At 42.2% G+C, this 21,550-nt stretch overlaps 1 protein-coding gene across 9 annotated transcripts in view; it reads right to left on the reverse strand.

The window, feature by feature from the left end:
- FHOD3 (formin homology 2 domain containing 3) overlaps positions 1–21,550 on the reverse strand; it is a 521,499-nt gene that overhangs the window by 281,401 nt on the left and 218,548 nt on the right. For all 9 annotated transcript variants that reach the window (XM_061400414.1, XM_061400417.1, XM_061400421.1 and 6 more), the window contains exons 4-5: positions 9,495–9,562; positions 2,280–2,385 (exon numbers count right to left, since the gene is read on the reverse strand). In XM_061400414.1, the coding sequence (XP_061256398.1) occupies positions 2,280–2,385; positions 9,495–9,562 (174 nt within the window). The remainder of the gene's footprint in view (positions 1–2,279; positions 2,386–9,494; positions 9,563–21,550) is intronic.

The following is a 21,550-nucleotide window of genomic DNA, read 5'->3' on the forward strand; positions in this document are numbered from 1 at the left end:
CTCCAACCAGGCCACCATTGGACTGCTTATCAGAAGGCTTTCTCAGCTGGGCTGAGTTTTTCCTTCCTCACTCCCTCTATGTGGCAGACACGAGCAACCTGCAGACACAAAGCCAATCCCTTCTCTCTTGCTGCCTGACTCCCCTTAGAGTCCAGGAAGCCAAGCACCTGCTGTGCCAGCCTCTCTTGCAGCTATAGGTGGTCATGCAACCCAGTTCTAATCCATGGGAGGTCTGTGGAGGAGCTCCTGACAAGAATTTTACCTTCTTGATAAGAGGGGGCTGATGACAGCAGGCAGCGCCACCGCACTCCCTCCAGCCTTGGAGGCAGGTGAACAAAGATGCTTATCCTGATGATGGCTCTATAAAAATGCATATATACACTCCTAGTTAAGGGTCAGAAGCATAGACATGTAGATGGTTATTAGTTCTATAGAGGTATGTGGAGGTCTGTGTATTCATGCCATCATCCCCTGGGGAAGACTTTCTTTTTAAGTGAAAATGATGTATACTTTAAACATAACAACAACAACAAAAACACTGTCAATTTGGACCCAGTATTCAGAATTAGGCAATTTTAGGTATACTTCTTTCCATGTGGTTCAACTTACGAGCATCCACGGTATAAGTAACCTGGAAAATAACCCAGAGGAAATGCTCCTTATTTCTGTGCCATGCCCTCTTCCAGGTGCTGGGCCAGTGGAGATGGAAATATGAGGATGAGCATCAAGGCCTTTACACGTCTTTTCAGACACAGAAGGACTGCTGCATTTGCAGGACAAAGTCTATGGTTAATTTGTCTACACATACCATAAAAGCTTCCATATAAATGATTTAATGACATTGAGACCAGAAATCATAAAATTCATCCATAAAGCATTTGTACCAACAGCTTGTAGTGAGACTCTTCCACACATCCAGGAAAAGATAGAAGGTGGACAGAAGGAGGTGCCTCGCCAGCCTGACAAACACATGGAGCAGAGAATCCGAGGCTGAGGAAGCCTCTCTCGCACACACACCTGGCACTTATCAAAATGAACAGAAATGATTAACACTGACATGACAATACATCCTTAAAATTTTTTTATGACAATACATTGTTAAAAATTTTTTTTAATGAGTGCTCAGTTTTCCCTTTTGCTTCTGCCCTGGTTGCAGTGGCTCTCCAGAAACAGAGGAAATGGGAAAGGATCCAGAGAGTTCCAGGTGCTGGGTCACAAGTCAGCACATAAGAAACCTTCTCGGGGTTAAAACACACAGGAAACTGCAGGAGACTGCTTCCCTGTGCGCATTTCATTCAACTCTAACCAAGGACATTTGCTATTAAGCCACATTTTGTGCATTTTGCCTTCATCCAGGGAAAAGAAAAGAAGGTCTTTTTCTTGCTTATATGAGCACAGAGTTGTGGAGTTACAGGCATAGGTACAGAAGGGGGAACAGGACCCCAATCAGCCATGATGCACCCCAGTGCCTGGATATGGCCCGTGGTCAACTTCACACTAGAAGAAGTGAATTTTTTAGGCAAGTGCTCAAACTCTTTGAGTTAGCTTTTTCAATTGCAAAATGGAGACAATACTGAACTACATTAAATTTTTTCTCTGCTAAGTTAATACTGTTGATAATAGTTATGTCACATGATCCAACCTAATAATGCCCACCCTGCCTATTCACAGACTTTATGGAAGCAAAGAAAATTATTTACATGAAAGTACACAAAGATACTTTAACTCTGAAAAGAGCATTTACTTTATGAACTGGAAGAGTAATCAGTGCTTCAAACACCACACATGCACCACTTTGTAAAAAAATGAGATTACAGAGGTAGTTTTCAGCATCCTTCTTTAAAATGCAGATTCTGGGCCCACCCCAGACCTGATGAGGAATGCATGCTTCTTACAGGTACTCCCGGGCATAACCCAAGTTGTAGACAGTATTTTTCCCAGGTAATAATTGGCCTTGTTGGTTTTAGGGGGCTTTGTGCTGCAAAGCAGGCCTTTTTCAAGACACATGGTATGTCCCTTTCCTCACTAAGTAAAAGAGAATATAAAGAACCTAGTGTGCAGAATGCTCTCTTTTCTCAATGACTAGGAAGAGACTTCACGTAAAGTCAGTAAAATGAACTCGGTCTCTAAGTTACGAGAACTGATAAAACCTGATGAAGGAGTCATCTTCTGCTACAGGATGTCTTCATCACCTTACCTGGTAATCCAAGTCTTTTTAAAAAGCTCTCAGTATTGAAGTTCCTGGAGGGGCTGGGTGCCACCTACCCAGCGTAACTTACCCCTCAGAATGTAGTTCTGATAGTTCTGATCTGCCTCAGCTCCCACCTTGATCAAACACGTCAGACCTTCAGCCACTACAAATTCATGCACCAAATCCTTGTCATCCTGGCAGGAAACAGGGAAAGAAAAAAAGAGAAAGAGAGAGAGAAACTTCAAATACTGTCCCGGTCCATCGTCCATCCCGGCTGTACAGTGAAAACTACGTACAAGCCTCTGACTCCAGACTGACCTCTGAAGATTGTTCGGCTCTATTCAAATGAAGCATCTTAACTGTTGCCAGAGGAATTTTACAACCAGTCTTCACGTCGTTGTTTGCCAAAGACCAATTATTGCCTTCTGGGCAATCTAATAAAGATAAAGCAAATGAATCCCCTGACTGTCAGGAATATTTATAGTGATCTGGTTTTCATTCTTCAGAAATCACCAGGCTCCAGGCCCCCACAGGTCCCCAGGGACCGGCCACATGAAGCCTGCTGGGTTTCAACACAGGAAACACTGGCCTGCAGTACAGACCATCGTGTGAAGGATTCAAAGCCACTCGTGTGTTTCAAAGGACAGTCCCTGAGGAAGGGTACAAGGGTCTTGCAAACAGCATCTGAGAAAGTAAAGGAGCAGTTTCTCCACCTCCCAAGTTGCGCTGCTCACAGGACAAGCAAGGAGGCAGAATACAGAATCCGCCGTGTGTCTGGAGCAGCCACACTGTCCCTCAAAAGAGCCACTGCAGTCAGCCTGCAGTCTAATCCCAGAAGGCAGGACCTGGAAGGAATCACTGGAGTCATCTAATAGGGTGGTTCTCAAAGACAGATCTCCGGAGCCACAGGTATCTGAGCGTCAGCTGGAAACTGGTTAGAAATGCAAAGTACCCAGCTCCACCCTGACTTACTGAACAGGAAGCTCCACTGTGGGGCCCAGCAACCGGTGCTTAATAAGCTCTACAGGGGTTACAGAGGCGCTCAGGGTCTTCTTCTCACCCCTGACTCCCTCACATTAGGATCATCGATGGAGCTTTTAAAAAGGAACAGGAAACAGCCCCCTCCCAGATGGGTTTAACCAGAATTTCTGGGGTGGGGTCGAGGTTCTGACATTAAATTCCCAAGGAAATCCATCCTAAAGGGCAACAGTTCAAGAATCACTCATCTAATCCTGCCTTCCCTTCACAGATGAAGACTCAGGAATGGCAAAACTTTGGCCAAGATGACTTAACTATGGTCAGCCAGCCCCTTGCCTGGAGTACCAAGTTCGATAGAGCCCTGTGAGACAAACTTTTCCACTACTGTTTTGGGAGATTTCCTTGATTGGACCCTGCCTTGTCTCAAATGCAGCTAGGATACATTCATCTTCAATTATAACAACAGAACAAAAATGAAAAACCTCAGTGATGTAAGTAGTAGAAAGTTTAATAGAATAATGAAAGGTTATTATTATAGAAACGGTCAGCAACCACAGTCTATCTCCAGAAAAGAAAAAAGTAATTTAGACACACTGGCATAATTCTCCTGTCTCCATGTTGAAAGCAGCCTCTCATTTTGATTTTATGGCATTTTCCAATTATATGGATGGAGGACTTGAGCAAAGGGGTGTGGGGGTGGGGGAGGAGGTGGTAGGCCAGGCAGATACTCCCTTTGAACCAAAAACACACTCTTAACATTCAGAGGGCACTGGGGGGAGGGGTGAACACTGCCGTGCCTCGACGGTAATGAAAGACAGCTGTGTTAACTCAGACTTGAAGATAATCATGGCTTTGGAAGCAAGAGAAAATGGGACAGTATCATGATTTTTGGAAAATCACTTTACACTCGTATGTATGAAGGAAATAAAAATAATTCTCCCTCCATCCATATTCTTTTCCATCAGCATATGTGAAAAGCGAACATTTAGATGAGCTCATGTCTAGTCAGAAAGTTTTTCCAAGCATGTAACAAATGTTTATTACTTTAACTAAAACTAGATTCACACATGACTTCATGGTGAAAAAGTGAGAACAAGCTCTCAAGAAACCACTCAAGCTAATCACTAATATTAATATAGCAGAGAGCTGACTGTCTAGCAAAGGCTCTTGGAAAAAGACACTGGGCAGTGTTTATAAAAATAATCCAGAACCCTAACTAAAATTGATGCACATATGTAGATAAGGCACTTAGGAAATTAAAATATACTGATAATAAATGTAGAAAATGTCTTCCAAATTGGCAATGTGCAGGATTTTGAACACATACCTTAACATATATGGGCATTAATAAATAAATGATTTTTGAAACACTGCTTTCTGACTCCAATGAAATCAACATGTTAACACGAACTAATAAGAGATTATCCTTGAATTCAGATTAATAGCCACACTTTAACCTGTGATCATTTTTTTTGACACCTGTTAATCAAGGAATATTCAACTCAATCCAAATGACCAATGGTTGTGTTTTTACACCCTCTACACTGGAGTTCCAAAAGGAACCTCCACACATCAAGGAAACCCAAAAGATGAGAGAGATGCAGACACACTGGTGTGGAAGAAGGTGATCTAAACTGCAGACAGCTTGCTGGCTGTCAAATCCACCCAAGACCACTGTGGGATGGAGCTATTTGACGGACAGGTCTGTGGTCTTCCAAACAGGTCTGTGGTCTTCCAAACAGGTCTGTGGTCTTCCAAAAGATTAAACTTCTGGGAGCAAATGTCTTCATCCTTGTCTACATAATGCCAACAAAGGCTGTTCAAAAATATGGCTCTGCTGAGTAAAAGGTGGAAACAGTAGCCTTGAGAATTCAGAGAGATAGCACTACAGAACAAGCATGTGAGGGGGTATAAAACCAGATCGCCATGTGCTCAATGTATCTTTTAACTTTTTCACCATGGAAAACTTGAAATATGCAAAAGAAGAGAGAACAATTTAGGGAGCCAGGTGCCAATCAATTCACGTCAATCCTGTCCCATCTATCACCCCACCCTGTCTGCTGCCATATTCACTTGAAACAAATCCCAGATGTCACATCATTTAATCCATAAATATTCTAATATGTACCTCCAGAGTATAGGAACTCTTTTTAAAATTATGTAATCACCATAAAAAATTAATACTCACCATAAAAATGAATATTTCTTAATATTATCAAATGTCCAGTTTCAACTGGACAATGACCAATTTCAACTGTCTCAAAATTACAGTTGTTGTTGTTTTTTTACATTTTGTAGAAGGATCGAAATAAGATCCACATGTGGCGATTAGTTGATACAACTTTAAAATGTCTTTTAAATCATCTCTTTTTTTCCCTTGAAATCTGTGTGTTGAAGAAGCTATATCATTTGTCCTACAGAGTAGACTGTATTCTGGGTTGTGTTGATTACTTGTGGTGTGGTTTAACACCTGCTTCTGTCTTAGATAATTTGTAAATTAGTTACCACATAGAGAGGCAGGGTCAGACACATGCAGGGTTGAATCTGTTGGTATGACTGCATCCTCAATGGCAGTGTGAGTTTCCACGAGGAGGTACGTAATAGCTGGTTGTATCTCTTTTCCACTGTGTCAGCAGGTCTTGAAGCTCCATGCTGCTACTGCTAAGTCACTTCAGTTGTGTCCAACTCTGTGCAACCCCATAGACAGCAGCCCACCAGGCTCCGCCGTCCCTGGGATTCTCCAGGCAAGAATGCTGGAGTGGGTTGCCATTTCCTTCTCCAATGCATGAAAGCGACAAGTGAAAGTGAAGTCGCTCAGTTGTGTCCGACTCTTTGCCACCCCATGGACTGCAGTCTACCAGGCTTCTCCGTCCATGGGATTTTCCAGGCAAGAGTACTGGAGTGGGTTGCCATTGCCTTCTCCTTAAATCTCCATACCTAGATCCATTAATTCATTCAGGGTTGCAAAACTCTGATGTTCTAAGTGATACTCTAAGTATATCACTCCTTCTTACTAAATAGCTAGAATATTTTTATAAGCATACCTTCCCTCAACTACTGTTTGATTATCCTAAAGCTCATATAGGAAAAAGTAAGATAAATGTGTGATTTTAGAATTTTACCCATTTTTCAAAATCAAGAGCTGGTTCACCACCATCTTTCTTCCATTGCGAACCAATTCATTGTTACTCTTCAGTATTGTTATGAACTCGTCGATGTACATTACGCTGATGTGCTTCAGTCCACTGTAACTATCATGCTTGTTGATGCTTATATTGTCCATCTTCAGCCAGCCAGTGGGAGACCTTCAACATGCTCCCAAGTTCCTCTGGCAATAATCCTAGTCTTATTTGATAGCTTCCTTGCTATCTGTATAATAATATGTTCCAAGTTTATTTTACCCATTTCCTAGGCCAGACTTGAAGTCAGCTATTTCTCCAAGAACTCTGGTTCCTTTCAGTATTTTAAGACCACAATCTCTGTGCTAGTAGTGGTTTTTACTAATGGGTTGACCATTGCTTCTAGTACTTTTCAATAAACTTAGTGCTAGAAATATGCTTTCTTGCAAGTTTGTTAGGATAATAAACACCATGGGTTCATTTCAACACTTCTAATTAAATTCAGAAATCCAGAGTTTTTTTAACTTAACTGTTTTATCTTTCCATCAACTTTCTTCCACACACTAAGAACCCTAATCCTTAAGAACTCTAAGAATAACAAAATAAGAAAACACACAAACTGCAGTATCAGAATAGCAATACTAACACTACTACCAGCAAGATGATTATTATAAACAGTTGATCTGCACGCGTGCATGGTTCTTTTTCTTCTCAGAGTATATTCTACCCAGAGTACACAAACTGCAATGTTTCAAAGTTACTTGGAAGAGCTCTTCTCTGTGTGGTTCTGCCACCATCTGGATACTCAGTGAGGTGAACAATGGAAAAGCTGAACAATGGAAACAGCAAGCAGGCTGAAGGGCTGTAAGAGTGAGGGTGTGGAGTGTGATGAGTGTGGACTTCCAGCAGTAAGAGTCCAGCCCAACTGCTGTCAGGAATCTGAGTTCAAGAGAAGGACATAACAGAGGGTAAAGAAGTTCTGTTTTGTTCAGTTGATAGGAATTTGCTGTATGACCCAGGGAACTCAACCCAGGGCTCTGTAACAAGCTAGAGGGGTGGGAAGAGGTGGGAGATAGGACGGAAGTTAAAGAGGGAGGGGACACATGTATACCTATGGCTGTCATGTTGATGTATGGCAGAGGCCAACACAATATTGTGAAGCAATTTTCCTTCGATTAAAAATAAATAAGTTTAGCGGGGCTGGGGAAAGCTTATTGAAATTGAAAAAAGAAAAAAAGAGGCAGAGAGACACTGATGAATACATGGGAAGTGAAACTTGGGAACAAGTAAATAGCGAAGCATTTACTCAATTAAAAGAGAGGAAAGACTGAAGATAGACACCCTTGAGAAGAGTATTCCAATCGCCTGGTCTGTTCATCTATTGCTTCAGTAGCATCAGCCATTGCATGAGGCCCCAAAGAGCCAGGGATAGACTCCAGGGAGCTCACAGGTGACTGGACTCAGACAAGCGAGCTAGAGTATCTCAAGTTCTATTCCAGAGGTAAGCACAGGAATAGAGGTATTTGGAGAGCCCTTGACTGCCGTGAGGGTTCATCTAGAGAATCCCTGGCAGGAGGAGACATGGGGTGGGAAACTGAGAGACATGGGGAGTGGATGTGGGGAGGAACCATCCTGGGATAGAAGCAATAGGTCCGGGGGTGAAGGTACAGAAAGGAAAGGGCATGGCTTGTTCCCAGAACACAATCACAGTGAGATGTTACTGCAGCAAAGGACAGGGAGGTGGGCTGCAGAGGCCAGGGCCAGAGGGCCTCAACGTTGTACTGAGATTCAGATGTAACGCAGAAGGCTACACGGAACCAGCATGAGAAGGACTTTGTGAGCCCCCTCTGGTGGAAGCTGGAGGATGGACTGAGTCGTGAAGGACGGAACAGTGTCCACAACAGCTGTTACAATTCTCCCAGAAGAAACAGCCTGAATCAAGGCTGACCCCAAACCTCAAGGCACTTCTGAGATGTGTGATCTAAAGGGACAATGGTGACTCGGGGTCACACCTGTAGTGTGGGAAGCTGAGAAATGAGGACTCATCTCCAAAAGCACAATCACTGAGAAGGGCTCTGCTCTGGGAAAAAGATGAGGGCGTGAACAGTTGAGCAGGTTTTAAAACGGGACAAGAACGTGCAGGCAGGATGGCCTATTGGCCTGCCTTTCTGCCAATCCCCCTGAGACAGAAAACATCCATGAAGGAGACGGCCACTCAGGCTGGAGCTATCACTGACAGAACACTCTTTAAGGATGTGAAGGAGATGGGAACTAAAGACAAATGGACTGACTACACCCTAGAGTCTACTATCATGAGAGCGAGAATGATGAACCTACACAGACACAAGCTCAATGCAAATGCCATCTTCTCCACGAAGCTCATCTGGCCTTTCCTGACCCTGCCCTGGCACAGCGGCCTCACTCTCTGCCCCTGGCTCTCTGTCTCTCTCCCCTGAAATCTCCTGTGGGTGACAGCTTGGAGTTTGCCTGCACCCCAGTCCCAGCCCTCTTCACTAAGCTTATGACTTACCCAGGGGAGAAGCAGAGGGAAAGTTTGGGGCAAAGGATAAGATGGAACCTAACAGAGATGCCAGCACATGCACACAAGGGGGCGTGTCCCTAGCAGCATGGTTTATAACAGCAGAGCCCTGGAGAGGAACGCAACTGTCCACCAACAGACGATGAATGAGACAAACTGTGCTTTCTTCACACAGTGGACACTCAGAGCTACCTGGGTCATGCCCACACTGATCTCATTCTAAGTAAACTGCATCAGGATACATGCTGCATGATATCATGCATATACAATTGACACAAACGAATTTCACATATTGTGGGCGAATATGCACCACTAGTATCGAAATGTGCATTTGCATGGTAAACACTATATCTGACATTCAGTAGAGAAAAGCCCCTGAGAGGGTGGCCAGTATTGAGCAGAAGACTTCAATTACATCTGTAGTAGGTATGTTTTTAAAATCTGAAGTAAACATGGAAAAATATTGTGATTCTGATGATGTTTTCTTTACTTTCTATTGTTTGAAATATTTGATACGGTAAAAATACTCTTAACTGATATTTTGACCAAAATTTACTTTGTACTCTAAAGCGTTTCTCTTTTTGTACTCAGTAAAAGGCATAAACTTGTCTGCATCTAACCCCACAGCAATGCAAAAACAGAACCTGAGAGTATTCTTTTTTTTTACCTGAAATATCTGCTTCAGGGAGAAGAGGGCCCTTCTTAAATCTCGTCCAGTGGAGTTGTACAGTTTTTCTGAAATAAAGAACACACCATATAAAATTCATTAAACTGACTCAACAGATGGTAAAAACAGAGACAGGGTGTGAGCAATTACAGAAATTCCGCTGGAAAGGTGAGTAAAACAAATTCATTTCATTCAGGATGCAGCCCCACCTCTAATGGTGCAAAGAACAGTCCAGCCATTACAGGAGGCAGGAAGAGGGGATTGTGAGTGTGGGGAAGTGCCCTGATCTGCACCCTCAGCCCCCACCTCCCTCTCTCCAGAGCTCCAGCTGTTTACAGACATAGTAATTCAGTTGGTAAAGAATCTGCCTGCCAATGAAGGAGACCCAGGTTCGATCCCTGGGTCAGGAAAATCCCCTGGAGAAAGAAATGGCAAGCCACTCCAGTATTTTTGCCTAGAAAAATCCCATGAACAGAGGAGCCTGGCAGGCTACAGTTCATAGGGTCCCAAGAGTCAGACGCGAATTAGCAACTAAACCACCACCACAGACTTGATAGTTGATAGCCAAATCTATCAGGAAAATTAACACAATCAAAACGGAACTCATCCTTCTGTTTCCTCATCTCACAGGCTTGCATCACCATACTCTCCACAGTCGGGCTCAGGAAGCTTCAAACTGCTTTCTTTTCCATGGAATCTGATGCTCACCTCAAGAGAACCAAGAGCAGCATGATGTCTCTAAGGACTGACTGGCTCCCACCTGCTGCCAGCCCTTCCAGCAGGGACCTAGCCTTAGCTCTGCCTGTATTTGGACTCTCCCTCATATAAGACGGGTTCGAGGATGAGTCCTGGCCTGGAGCAAGGCAGATGTAGGAGCCCCTGTCAGTATTCTGGGGCTCGATACTCAGGTTGAATTCTATAACTAGTGACATGTAACATGTACTAGGTGGGCCAGGCCTCATGCATGAGGAGGGGAGCCTGACCCAGGACCCACCCTCCAGCAGTTACAGTGGGCAGAAGTGGCAGATGGGTATGCCCCAAGTCTTCACTGGTCAGTGGGGCGGTGCCAGAATGTGCTGAAGGCATGGAGAATACAGGGAGCATCCACTTCTACTGGTGCATGCAGACTCCCAGGAGCATGGATTCCGCTGAGCTTCCCAGGTGGCTCAGCTGCCCGGGGTTGGGTTTCTAACACTGTGTGTCAGAGAGCCCCAATATAAACCATCCAGAGCACATTTACTGAGCACCTGCCAGGCGCTGTTCTAGGCACTGAGGGTACAGTAGTGAAGAATGAACTCAGAGCAAAGACTAAGCAATCCAAGGGCCTGCATTTCAACCTGGTATGTGATTTGGGTGAAGTATACTACCTCTCTAAGCCTTGGATTCCTTATCCAAAAGGGGGAACAGATAATAGTAGATTTAGTAGAAGATGGTTGTATGTGTTAAATCCAGCACTGAAATGATGCAGTGGAATGCAAAATTACTTAAAATACTTAGAATTATAGATTTCAAAGTAACGTCACCTGCATGGTAGGCAATCTTGGGCTTCAACGCCAGCCTATGGGGGGAGGTGGTGGGCAAAGCCATGTTCTCCTCTCGTGTGAGTGGAAGGGGATGAAATGCACAGATCTAAATGACTTAGCAGAAGTCTGGTTGTGAGAAAGATATGCCCCTTTGCACTGTGGCTCTAGAAGTGCCCCATCTGAGGTGATGGAAGGTTCCGATCTTAGAGAGACTTAAAATGATGGAGCATGGGCCTGGCTCAGCCTCTGAATGGCAATAGCTTCCTCAAAGGGCTTCCTATGGACACCCTGCCCACTTCCCCTCTTCTCACCCATCCTCCAGACCAAGGCCAGAAGGACAGGGTGAAAACCATCACCTGAAAACATCCCTGCCCCCCTTCAAACCCTTCAGTGGCTGCCCACGGCACTAACAAACCCCAAATCCCTTCCGTGGTCTGCCAATCCTTGGTCACACAGCCCTGCCACCCCCACCCCCCACCACATACCAACTCATCATGCAGCAGACACCTGTTCTCTCAGCTCCTGGGACAGGCCAGTCTCCTCCAGACTTACTACCTACACACACAGCTTAAGGAGCAGAGGCAGGATCCTGTGGGGTCTGACCCCAGGGCCTCCTAGTGTTTGCCCATTATGCAGTTCCACACCTGTAAATACATTATGCAACCCCCAGTCGCTTGATAATTATGCAGTGTTTTGATTGAGAGAGAATCACTCCTTGTCTTCCTGAACACAAGGAGCCGGGAAGACTCCAAAGGAATCAACCATCCCCAAACTAAACATCTAATTCATCACAAACCCTAAAAAATGAGGCCCAATGACTCACAAGTCGACCTCTAGCGTATTAATATATGTGTGGCCTCAAAAGACATGAGTAAGAAATAGAGATGGTGGACTACAAGGATGTGCGCTCATCTTCTCCTGCAAAAACTCCAAAATTACAACTTGCTGCTGAACAACTGTCAACAGGAGAATGTTGGATCTTACTAAAAAAAAGATACCGCACGCTCAAGGGCAAAGGAGAAGCCCCAGCAAGATGGTAGGAGGGGCGAAATCACGTTTAGAATCAAACCCCATAACCGCCAGAGATGCTCAGAGGGCTTAAACAAACCTAGTGCACACAAGGACCCAGAGACCCCACAGAGACTGAGCCAGAATTGTATTGGAGTGTCTCCTCGGGGTCAGCAGTGGCCTGCCACAGGGGCAAGGACACTGGGTGCAGCAGACCTGGGTATTGCATGAGCCCTCTTGGAGGAGGTCCCATTAACCCTACCATAGAGCCACCAGAACTTACACAGGACTGGGGAAACATACTCCTGGAGGGCACAAAACAAAACAAAAAAAACCTTGTGTACACCAGAACCCAGGAGAAAGGAGCAGTGATCCCACAGAGACTGACCCAGACTTGCTGTGAGTGTCCAGGAGTCTCCGGTGGAGGCGTGGGTCAGTGGTGGCTTGCTGGAGAGTCGGTGACACTGACTGCAGCACTGCGTACACCTGACCTTTTGAAGGAGGTCACCATCATCTTCATTAACTCCACCATAGTTTGGTCTCAGGCCAAACAACAAAGAGGGAACACAGCCCCGCCCATCAACAGAAAATTAGATTAAAGACTTACTGAGCATGGCCCCGCCCATCAGAACAAGACCCAGTGTCCCCCTCAGTCAGTCTCTCCTATCAGGAAGCTTCCATAAGCCTCTTATCCTTCTCCTTCAGAGGGCAGACCAAATGAAAACCACAATCACAGAAAACTAAACAAACTGATCACAAGGACCACAGCCTTGTCTAACTCAATGAAACTATGAGCCATGCCATGCAGGGCCACCCAAGACAGACGGGTCATGGTGGGGAGTTCTGACAAAACGTAGTCCACTGGAGAAGGGAACGGCAAACCACTTCAGTATTCTTGCCTTGAAAACCCCATGAACAGTATGACAAGGCAAAAAGACAGGACACTGAAAGAGGAACTCCCCAGGTGGGCAGGTGCCCAATATGCTACTGGAGATCAGTGGACAACTAACTCTAGAAAGAACGAAGAGATGGAGTCAAAGCAAAAACAACACCTAGTTGTGGATGTGACTGGTGATGGAAGTAAAGTCCAATGCTATGAAGAGCAGTATTGCATAGGAACCTGGAATGTTAGGTCCATGAATCAAGGTAAATTGGAAGTGATCAAACAGGAGATGGCAAGGGTGAACATCAACATTTTAGGAATCAGTGAACTAAAATGGACTGGAATGGGTGAATTTAACTCAGATGACCATTATATCTACTACTGTGGGCAAGAATCCCTTTGAAGAAATGGAGTAGCCATCATGGTCAACAAAAGAGTTGGAAATGCAGTACTTGGATGCAATCTCAAAAATGACACAATGATCTCTGTTCATTTCCAAGGCAAACCATTCAATATCACAGTAATCAAAGTCTATGCCCCAACCAGTAATGCTGAAGAAGCTGAAGTTGAATGGTTCTATGAAGATCTACAAGATCTTCTACAACTAACACCCAAAAAAGGTGTCATTTTCATTACAGGGGACTGGGATGCAAAACTAGGAAGTCAAGAGACACCTGGAGTAACAGGCAAATTTGGCCTTGGAGTACAAAATGAAGCAGGTCAAAGGCTAACATAGCTTTGCCAAGAGAATGCACTAGTCACAGCAAACACCCTCTTCCAACAACACAAGAGAAGACTCTACACATGGACATCACCAGATGGTCAATACCAAAATCAGATTGATTTTATTCTTTGCAGCCAAGGATGCAGAAGCTCTATACAGTCAGCAAAAATAAGACTGGGAGCTGTGGCTCAGATCATGAACTCCTTATTGCCAAATTCAGACTTAAATTGAAGAAAGTAGGGAAAACCACTAGACCATTCAGGTATGACCCAAATCAAATCCCTTACGATTATACAGTGGAAGTAACAAATAGATTCAAGAGATTAGATCTGATAGACAGAATGCCTGAAGAACTATGGACAGAGGTTCGTGACACTGTGCAGGAGGCAGTGATCAAGATCATCCCCAAGAAAAAGAAAGGAAAATGGTTGTCTGAGGATGCCATACAAATAGCTGAGAAAGAAGAGAAGTGAAAACAAAGGAGAAAAGAAAAATATACCAATTTGAACTCAGAGTTCCAAAGAATAGCATGAAGACATAAGAAAGCCTTCCTCAGTGATCAATGCAAAGAAATAGAGAAAAACAATAGAAGGGGAAAGACCAGAGATTTCTTTAAGAAAAATAGAGATACCAAAAGAACATTTCATGCAAAGATAGGCACAATAAAGGCAGAAATGGTATGGACCTAACAGAAGCAGAAGATATTAAGAAGAGGTGGCAAGGACACACAGAAGAACTATAAAAAAGAGGTCTTCATGACCCAGATAACCATGATGGTGTGATCACTCACCTAAAGCCAGACATCCTGGAATGCAAAGTCAAGTGGGCGTTAGGAAGCATCACTACGAAGAAAGCTAGTGGAGGTTATGGAATTCCAGTTGAGCTTTTTCAAATTCTAAAAGATTATGCTATAAAAGTGCTGCACTCTATTGAGATAATCATATGGTTTTTATTTTTCAATTTGTTAATGTGGTGTATTACACTGATTGATTTGCGGATATTGAAGAATCCTTGCATCCCTGGGATAGATGCAGAGAAAGCCTTTGACAAAATTCAACATCCATTTATGATAAAAACTCTCCAGAAAGCAGGAATAGAAGGAACATACCTCAACATAATAAAAGCTATATATGACAAACCCACAGCAAATATTATCCTCAATGGGGAAAAATTGAAAGCATTTCCTCTAAAGTCAGGAACAAGACAAGGGTGCCCACTTTCACCATTACTATTCAACATATTTTTGGAAGTTTTGGCCACAGCAATCAGAGCAGAAAAAGAAATAAAAGGAATCCAAATAGGAAAAGAAGAAGTAAAACTCTCACTATTTGCAGATGACATGATCCTCTACATAGAAAACCCTAAAGATTCCACCAGAAAATTACTAGAAATAATCAATGACTATAGTAAAGTTGCAGGATATAAAATCAACACACAGAAATCCCTTGCATTCCTATACACTAATAATGAGAAAACAGAAAGAGAAATTAAGGAAACAATTCCATTCACCATTGCAACGGAAAGAATAAAATACTTAGGAATATATCTACCTAAAGAAACTAAAGACCTATATATAGAAAACTATAAAACACTGGTGAAAGAAATCAAAGAGGACACTAATAGATGGAGAAATATACCATGTTCATGGATTGGAAGAATCAATATAGTGAAAATGAGTATACTACCCAAATCAATTTATAGATTCAACGCAATCCCTATCAAGCTACCAACGGTATTCTTCACAGAGCTAGAACAAATAATTTCACAATTTATATGGAAATACAAAAAACCTCGAATAGCCAAAGCGATCTTGAGAAAGAAGAATGGAACTGGAAGAATCAACCTACCTGACTTCAGGCTCTACTACAAAGCCACAGTTATCAAGACAGTATGGTACTGGCACAAAGACAGAAATATTGATCAATGGAATAAAATAGAAAGCCCAGAGATAAATCCACGCACATATGGACACCTTATCTTTGACAAAGGAGGCAAGAATATACAATGGATTAAAGACAATCTCTTTAACAAGTGGTGCTGGGAAATCTGGTCAACCACTTGTAAAAGAATGAAACTGGACCACTTTCTAACACCATACACAAAAATAAACTCAAAATGGATTAAAGATCTCAACATAAGACCAGAAACTATAAAACTCCTAGAGGAGAACATAGGCAAAACACTCTCCGAGATACATCACAGCAGGATCCTCTATGACCCACCTCCCAGAATATTGGAAATAAAAGCAAAAATAAACAAATGGGACCTAATTAAACTTAAAAGCTTCTGCACATCAAAGGAAACTATCAGCAAGGTGAAAAGACAGCCTTCAGAATGGGAGAAAATAATAGCAAATGAAACAACCGACAAACAACTAATCTCAAAAATATACAAGCAACTCCTACAGCTCAACTCCAGAAAAATAAACGACCCAATCAAAAAATGGGCCAAAGAACTAAATAGACATTTCTCCAAAGAAGACATACAGATGGCTAACAAACACATGAAAAGATGCTCAACATCACTCATTATCAGAGAAATGCAAATCAAAACCACTATGAGGTACCATTTCACACCAGTCACAATGGCTGCGATCCAAAAGTCTACAAATAATAAATGCTGGAGAGGGTGTGGAGAAAAGGGAACCCTCTTACACTGTTGGTGGGAATGCAAACTAGTACAGCCACTATGGAGAACAGCGTGGAGATTCCTTAAAAAACTGGAAATAGAACTGCCTTATGATCCAGCAATCGCACTGCTGGGCATACACACTGAGGAAACCAGAAGGGAAAGAGACACGTGTACCCCAATGTTCATTGCAGCACTGTTTATAATAGCCAGGACATGGAAGCAACCTAGATGTCCTTCAGCAGATGAATGGATAAGAAAGCTGTGGTACATATACACAATGGAGTATTACTCAGCCATTAAAAAGAATACATTTGAATCAGTTCTAATGAGGTGGATGAAACTGGAGCCTATTATACAGAGTGAAGTAAGCCAGAAGGAAAAACATAAATACAGTATACTAACACATGTATATGGAATTTAGAAAGATGGTAACAATAACCCGGTGTACGAGACAGCAAAAGAGACACTGATGTATAGAACAGTCTTATGGACTCTGTGGGAGAGGGAGAGGGTGGGAAGATTTGGGAGAATGGCATTGAAACATGTAAAATATCATGTAAGAAACGAGTTGCCAGCCCAGGTTCGATGCACGATACTGGATGCTTGGGGCTAGTGCAGTGGGACGACCCAGAGGGATGGTATGGGGAGGGAGGAGGGAGGAGGGTTCAGGATGGGGAACACATGTATACCTGTGGTGGATTCATTGTGATATTTGGCAAAACTAATACAATTATGTAAAGTTTAAAAATAAAATAAAATTTGGAAAAAAAAAAAAAAAGAAAAGTGCTGCACTCAATATGCCAGCAAATTTGGAAAACTCAGCAGTGGCCACAGGACTGGAAAAGGTCAGTTTTCATTCCAATCCCAAAGAAAGGCAATGCCAAAGAATGCTCAAACTACTGCACAATTGCACTCATCTCACACGCTAGTAAAGTAATGCTCAAAATTCTCCAAGCCAGGCTTCAGCAGTACGTGAACCATGAACTTCCAGATGTTCAAGTTGGATTTAGAAAAGGCAGAGGAACCAGAGATAAAATTGCCAATATCCATTGGATCATTGAAAAAGCAAGAGAGTTCCAGAAAAACATCTACTTCTGCTTTATTGACTGTGCCAAAGCCTTTGACTGTGTGGATCACAACAAATTGTGGAAAATTCTTAAAGATATGGGAATACCAGACCACCTGACCTGCCTCCTGAGAAATCTCTATGCTGGTCAAGAAGCAACAGTTAGAACCAGACATGGAACAATAGATTGGTTCCAAATAGGAAATGGATTATGTCAAGGCTGTATTTTGTCATCCTGCTTATTTAACTTCTGTGCAGAGTACACCATGGGAAATGCAGGGCTGGATGAAGCACAAGCTGGAATCAATATTGCTGGGACAAATATCAATAACCTCAGATATGCAGATGACACCACCCTTATGGCAAAAAGCAAAGAACAAAAGAGCCTCTTGATGAAAGTGAAAGAGGAGAGTGAAAAAGTTGGCTTAAAACTCAACATTCAAAAAACTAAGATCATGGCCTCTGGTCCCATCATTCCATGGCAAATAGATGGGGAAACAATGGAAACAGTGACAGACTTTATTCTTGAGGGCTCCAAAATCACTGCCAATGGTGACTGTAGCCATGAAATTAAAGACGCATGCTCCTTGGAAGAAAAGCTATGACAACCTAGACAGCATATTAAAAAGCAGAGACATTACTGTGCCAACAAAGGTCTGTCTAGTCAAAGCTATGGTTTTTCCTGTAGTCATGTATGGATGTGAGAGTTGGGACTATAAAGAAAGCTGAGCGCCAAAGAATTGATGCTTTTGAACTGTAGTATTGGAGCAGACTCTTGTGAGTCCCTTGGACAGCAAGGAGATAAAACCAGTCAATCCTAAAGGAAATCAGTCATGAATATTGATTGGAAGGGCTGATGCTGAAGCTGAAACTCCAATACTTTGGCCACCTGATACGAAGAACTGACTCATTTGAAAAGACCCTGATGCTGGGAAAGATTGAAGGCAGGAGGAGAAGGGGATGACAGAGGATGAGATGGTTGGATAGCATCACCAACTTGATGGAGATGAGTTTGAGTAAGCTCCAGGAGTTGGTGGTGGACCAGGAAGCCTAGCATGCTACGGTTCATGGGGTCACAAAGAGTTGGGCACAACTGACCAACTGAACTGAAGTGAATAAATAGAGTGAATTGCATCCCCCTTGTAGTAGAAGCCAGGTCCCTGGGAGATCACTCTTCCTCCAGTTTCTACAGCTAACATATCAGAACCTGAAATCTAGAGGGACAGACTTTGTTTTTAGCCAATATCACTTCTAATAAGAATAAAGTTCTCAAATGCAAGCATGGGGCTAATATATCTGGAAGAACAAGGGCAGATTTCTCTTGTCCAGGAAGGGCATCAGTAGAGGAGAGATTCAATGCCAGGTACCTCTTTACAACATAATAAGGCTTGCATTAGACTTTCTTGCTTATGTAACTTTCTTGCTTATGTCTCTTTTAGTTACCAGTGATCTATCATGGCTTCCAATTCATGTGAATAATGATTATGGTTTGCTGTGTTCTGGCTGCTAAGGTTTTAGCACTTGGTGCTATAATCAAAATAATCAGTTTTTAAAATGAAGATTAAGTAGTTTTGTGAGCTATAGTTGATTTACAATGTTATGTTACCTGTATAGAAAAGTAATTCTGTTTTATATATTTTTGTTCATATTCTTTTCCATTATGTTTTATTACAGGATATTAAATATAGTTCCCTGTGCTATACAACAGGACCTCGTTGTTTATCCATTCTATATGTAACACTTTGCATCTGCTAGTGCCTAACTCCCAATCCAAACCTCCCATGCCATCCCTCTCCCTTAGCAACCACAAGTCTGTTCTCTGTGTCTGTGAATCTGTTTCATAGATAAGTTCGTATCGTATTTTAGACTCCACATATAAGTGATAATAATATGGTATTTGTCTTTCTCTTTCTGACTTACTTTGCTTAGTATGATAATCTCTAGGTCCATCCATGTTAGTGCAAATGGCATTATTTCATTGTTTCTTTATGGCTGAGTAACATTTCACTGAATATATGTACCACATCTTTATCTATTCATCTGTCGATGGTTGTTTCCATGTCTTGGCTATTATAAATGGTCTTGCTATAAACATAAAGGGTGCGTGTATCTTTTTGAATTGTAGTTTTGTCCAGATATATGCCCAGGAGTAGGACTGCTGGATCTGGCAACTATTTTTAGTTTTTTGAGGAAACTCCATACCGTTCTCCAGTACTCTTGCCTGGAAAATCCCATGGACGGAGGAGCTTGGAAGGCTGCAGTCCATGGGGTCGCTGAGGGTCAGACACGACTGAGCGACTTCACTTTCACTTTTCACTTTCCTGCATTGGAGAAGGAAATGGCTACCCACTCCAGTGTTCTTGCCTGGAGAATCCCAGGGACAGCGGAGCCTGGTGGTCTGCCATCTATGGGGTCAAACAGAGTCAGACACGACTGAAGTGACTTAGCAGTAGCAGCATACTGTTCTCCATAGTGGCTGCACCAGTTTATATTCCCACCAACAGAGTAGGAGGGTTCAAATAGGGATTAAGTATTAATAGATAAAAAAAAGATTCAGTTGACAATTACAACATTTTGTTGAGGATTTTTACATTCATATTCATAAGGAGCATTAATCTACAGTTTTCATTTCTTGTGATGTTGTTGACATTGAGTTGATGCCAACCTCATGAGCTGGGAGTGTTCTCTCATCTTCAAGAATAAGTTTGTGCAGACTTGGTGTTACTGATTCTTTAAATGTTTGGCAGAATTCTCCAATGAAGCTACCTGCACCTGGAGTTCCCTTTAATAAAAGGTTTTAAGCTATGGATTATTCAATATCATTCAACAACAAAAGCTGTTCTCATGATACTCCCTTATCCTTTTACTGACTACTGCAGCCTCTCTTTAATCCCTGATATGGGTGATCTGTCTTTTCTCTTTCATGCTTGGTCAGTCAGGCTATAAGAGTATAGATTTTATTGATCTTTTCAAAGAATCAGCTTTTAATTTCATTCCATTTTTCATTGCTTTTCTGATTTCTATTTTATTGATTACTTTTGGCTTAATTTTCTCTTTTGCTCTAGTTTTTTATGGTGAAAACTTAAATGATTTGAGGACTTTCTTCTTATTGAATGTAAGTATTTAACACTATAAATTTCTAAGCACTACTTCAGCAGTATTCTGAAAATTTACATATATTGTTTTTCTTTTCTTTCCATTCAAAATTTTACGGTTGTGAACATTTCATTCATTTCAAAAGGGAATAACTTAAACCTGTGGAGTTTTTTGTTGTTGATGTTAATCTCTGGTTTATTTAGGAGCTATGCTACTGCTTAGCTTCCAACCATTTGAGGATTTTCCAGATATCTTTCTGTTATCAATTTCTAGTTTAATTTCTTTATGGTGAAAATATATATTTTGTTATGATATCAAATATTTATAATTTATTAAGGTTTATTTTGTGACCCAGAATATGGTTTATCCTGATGACTGTCTCATGGACACATGAAAAGAATGTGTATTCTGCTGTTATTGGCTGAACCAATCCATAAATATTCACTAGGTCAAGTTGAATGATAGTACTATTCAGGTCTTCTCTTAATCAATTTTCTGTTTATCTGTTCTATATTTTACTGTGAGAGGAGTATTTAAATCTTTATTATACTGGATTTGTCTATTTATTCTTTCAGCTTTATGAGCCTCTGCTTTAGGTCCTCTGAAGTTCAACTGTTGAGTATACTCACAATTAGAAAGGCTATGGATTTTAGGTTAATAGACCATCTATCACCATGTAATCAGTCACCCAGGTGGCACAGTGGTAAAGAACATGCCTGCCAATGCAGGAGATGCAAGAGACACAAGTTTGATCCCTGGATCAGGAAGATCCCCTGGAGGAGGAAATGGCAACCCACTCCAGTACTCTTGCCTAGGAAATCCCATGGACAGAGGGGCCTGGTGGGCTACAGTCCATGGGGTCACGAAGAGTCCGACATGATTAGGCTACTGAGCACACACGTACAGGCACCATGTAATGTTTCTCTTCCTCCCTGGAAATATTCCTTTTTAAAGTCTATTTTTCTAATACGTAAATGATTAGTGAGTGGTTCATGTTTGCATGGTCTGTCTTTTCTCCATCCTTTTATTTCTAACTTGTCTATGTAGAGTTTCTTGTCGATACAGTTGAAACTTGTTTTTATCCAATCTATCTTTTAATTGGTATGCATTCTCTGTGTTTTTAAC

Source organism: Bos javanicus, chromosome 24 (assembly GCF_032452875.1).
Source record: "Bos javanicus breed banteng chromosome 24, ARS-OSU_banteng_1.0, whole genome shotgun sequence".
Taxonomy (NCBI): domain Eukaryota; kingdom Metazoa; phylum Chordata; class Mammalia; order Artiodactyla; family Bovidae; genus Bos; species Bos javanicus.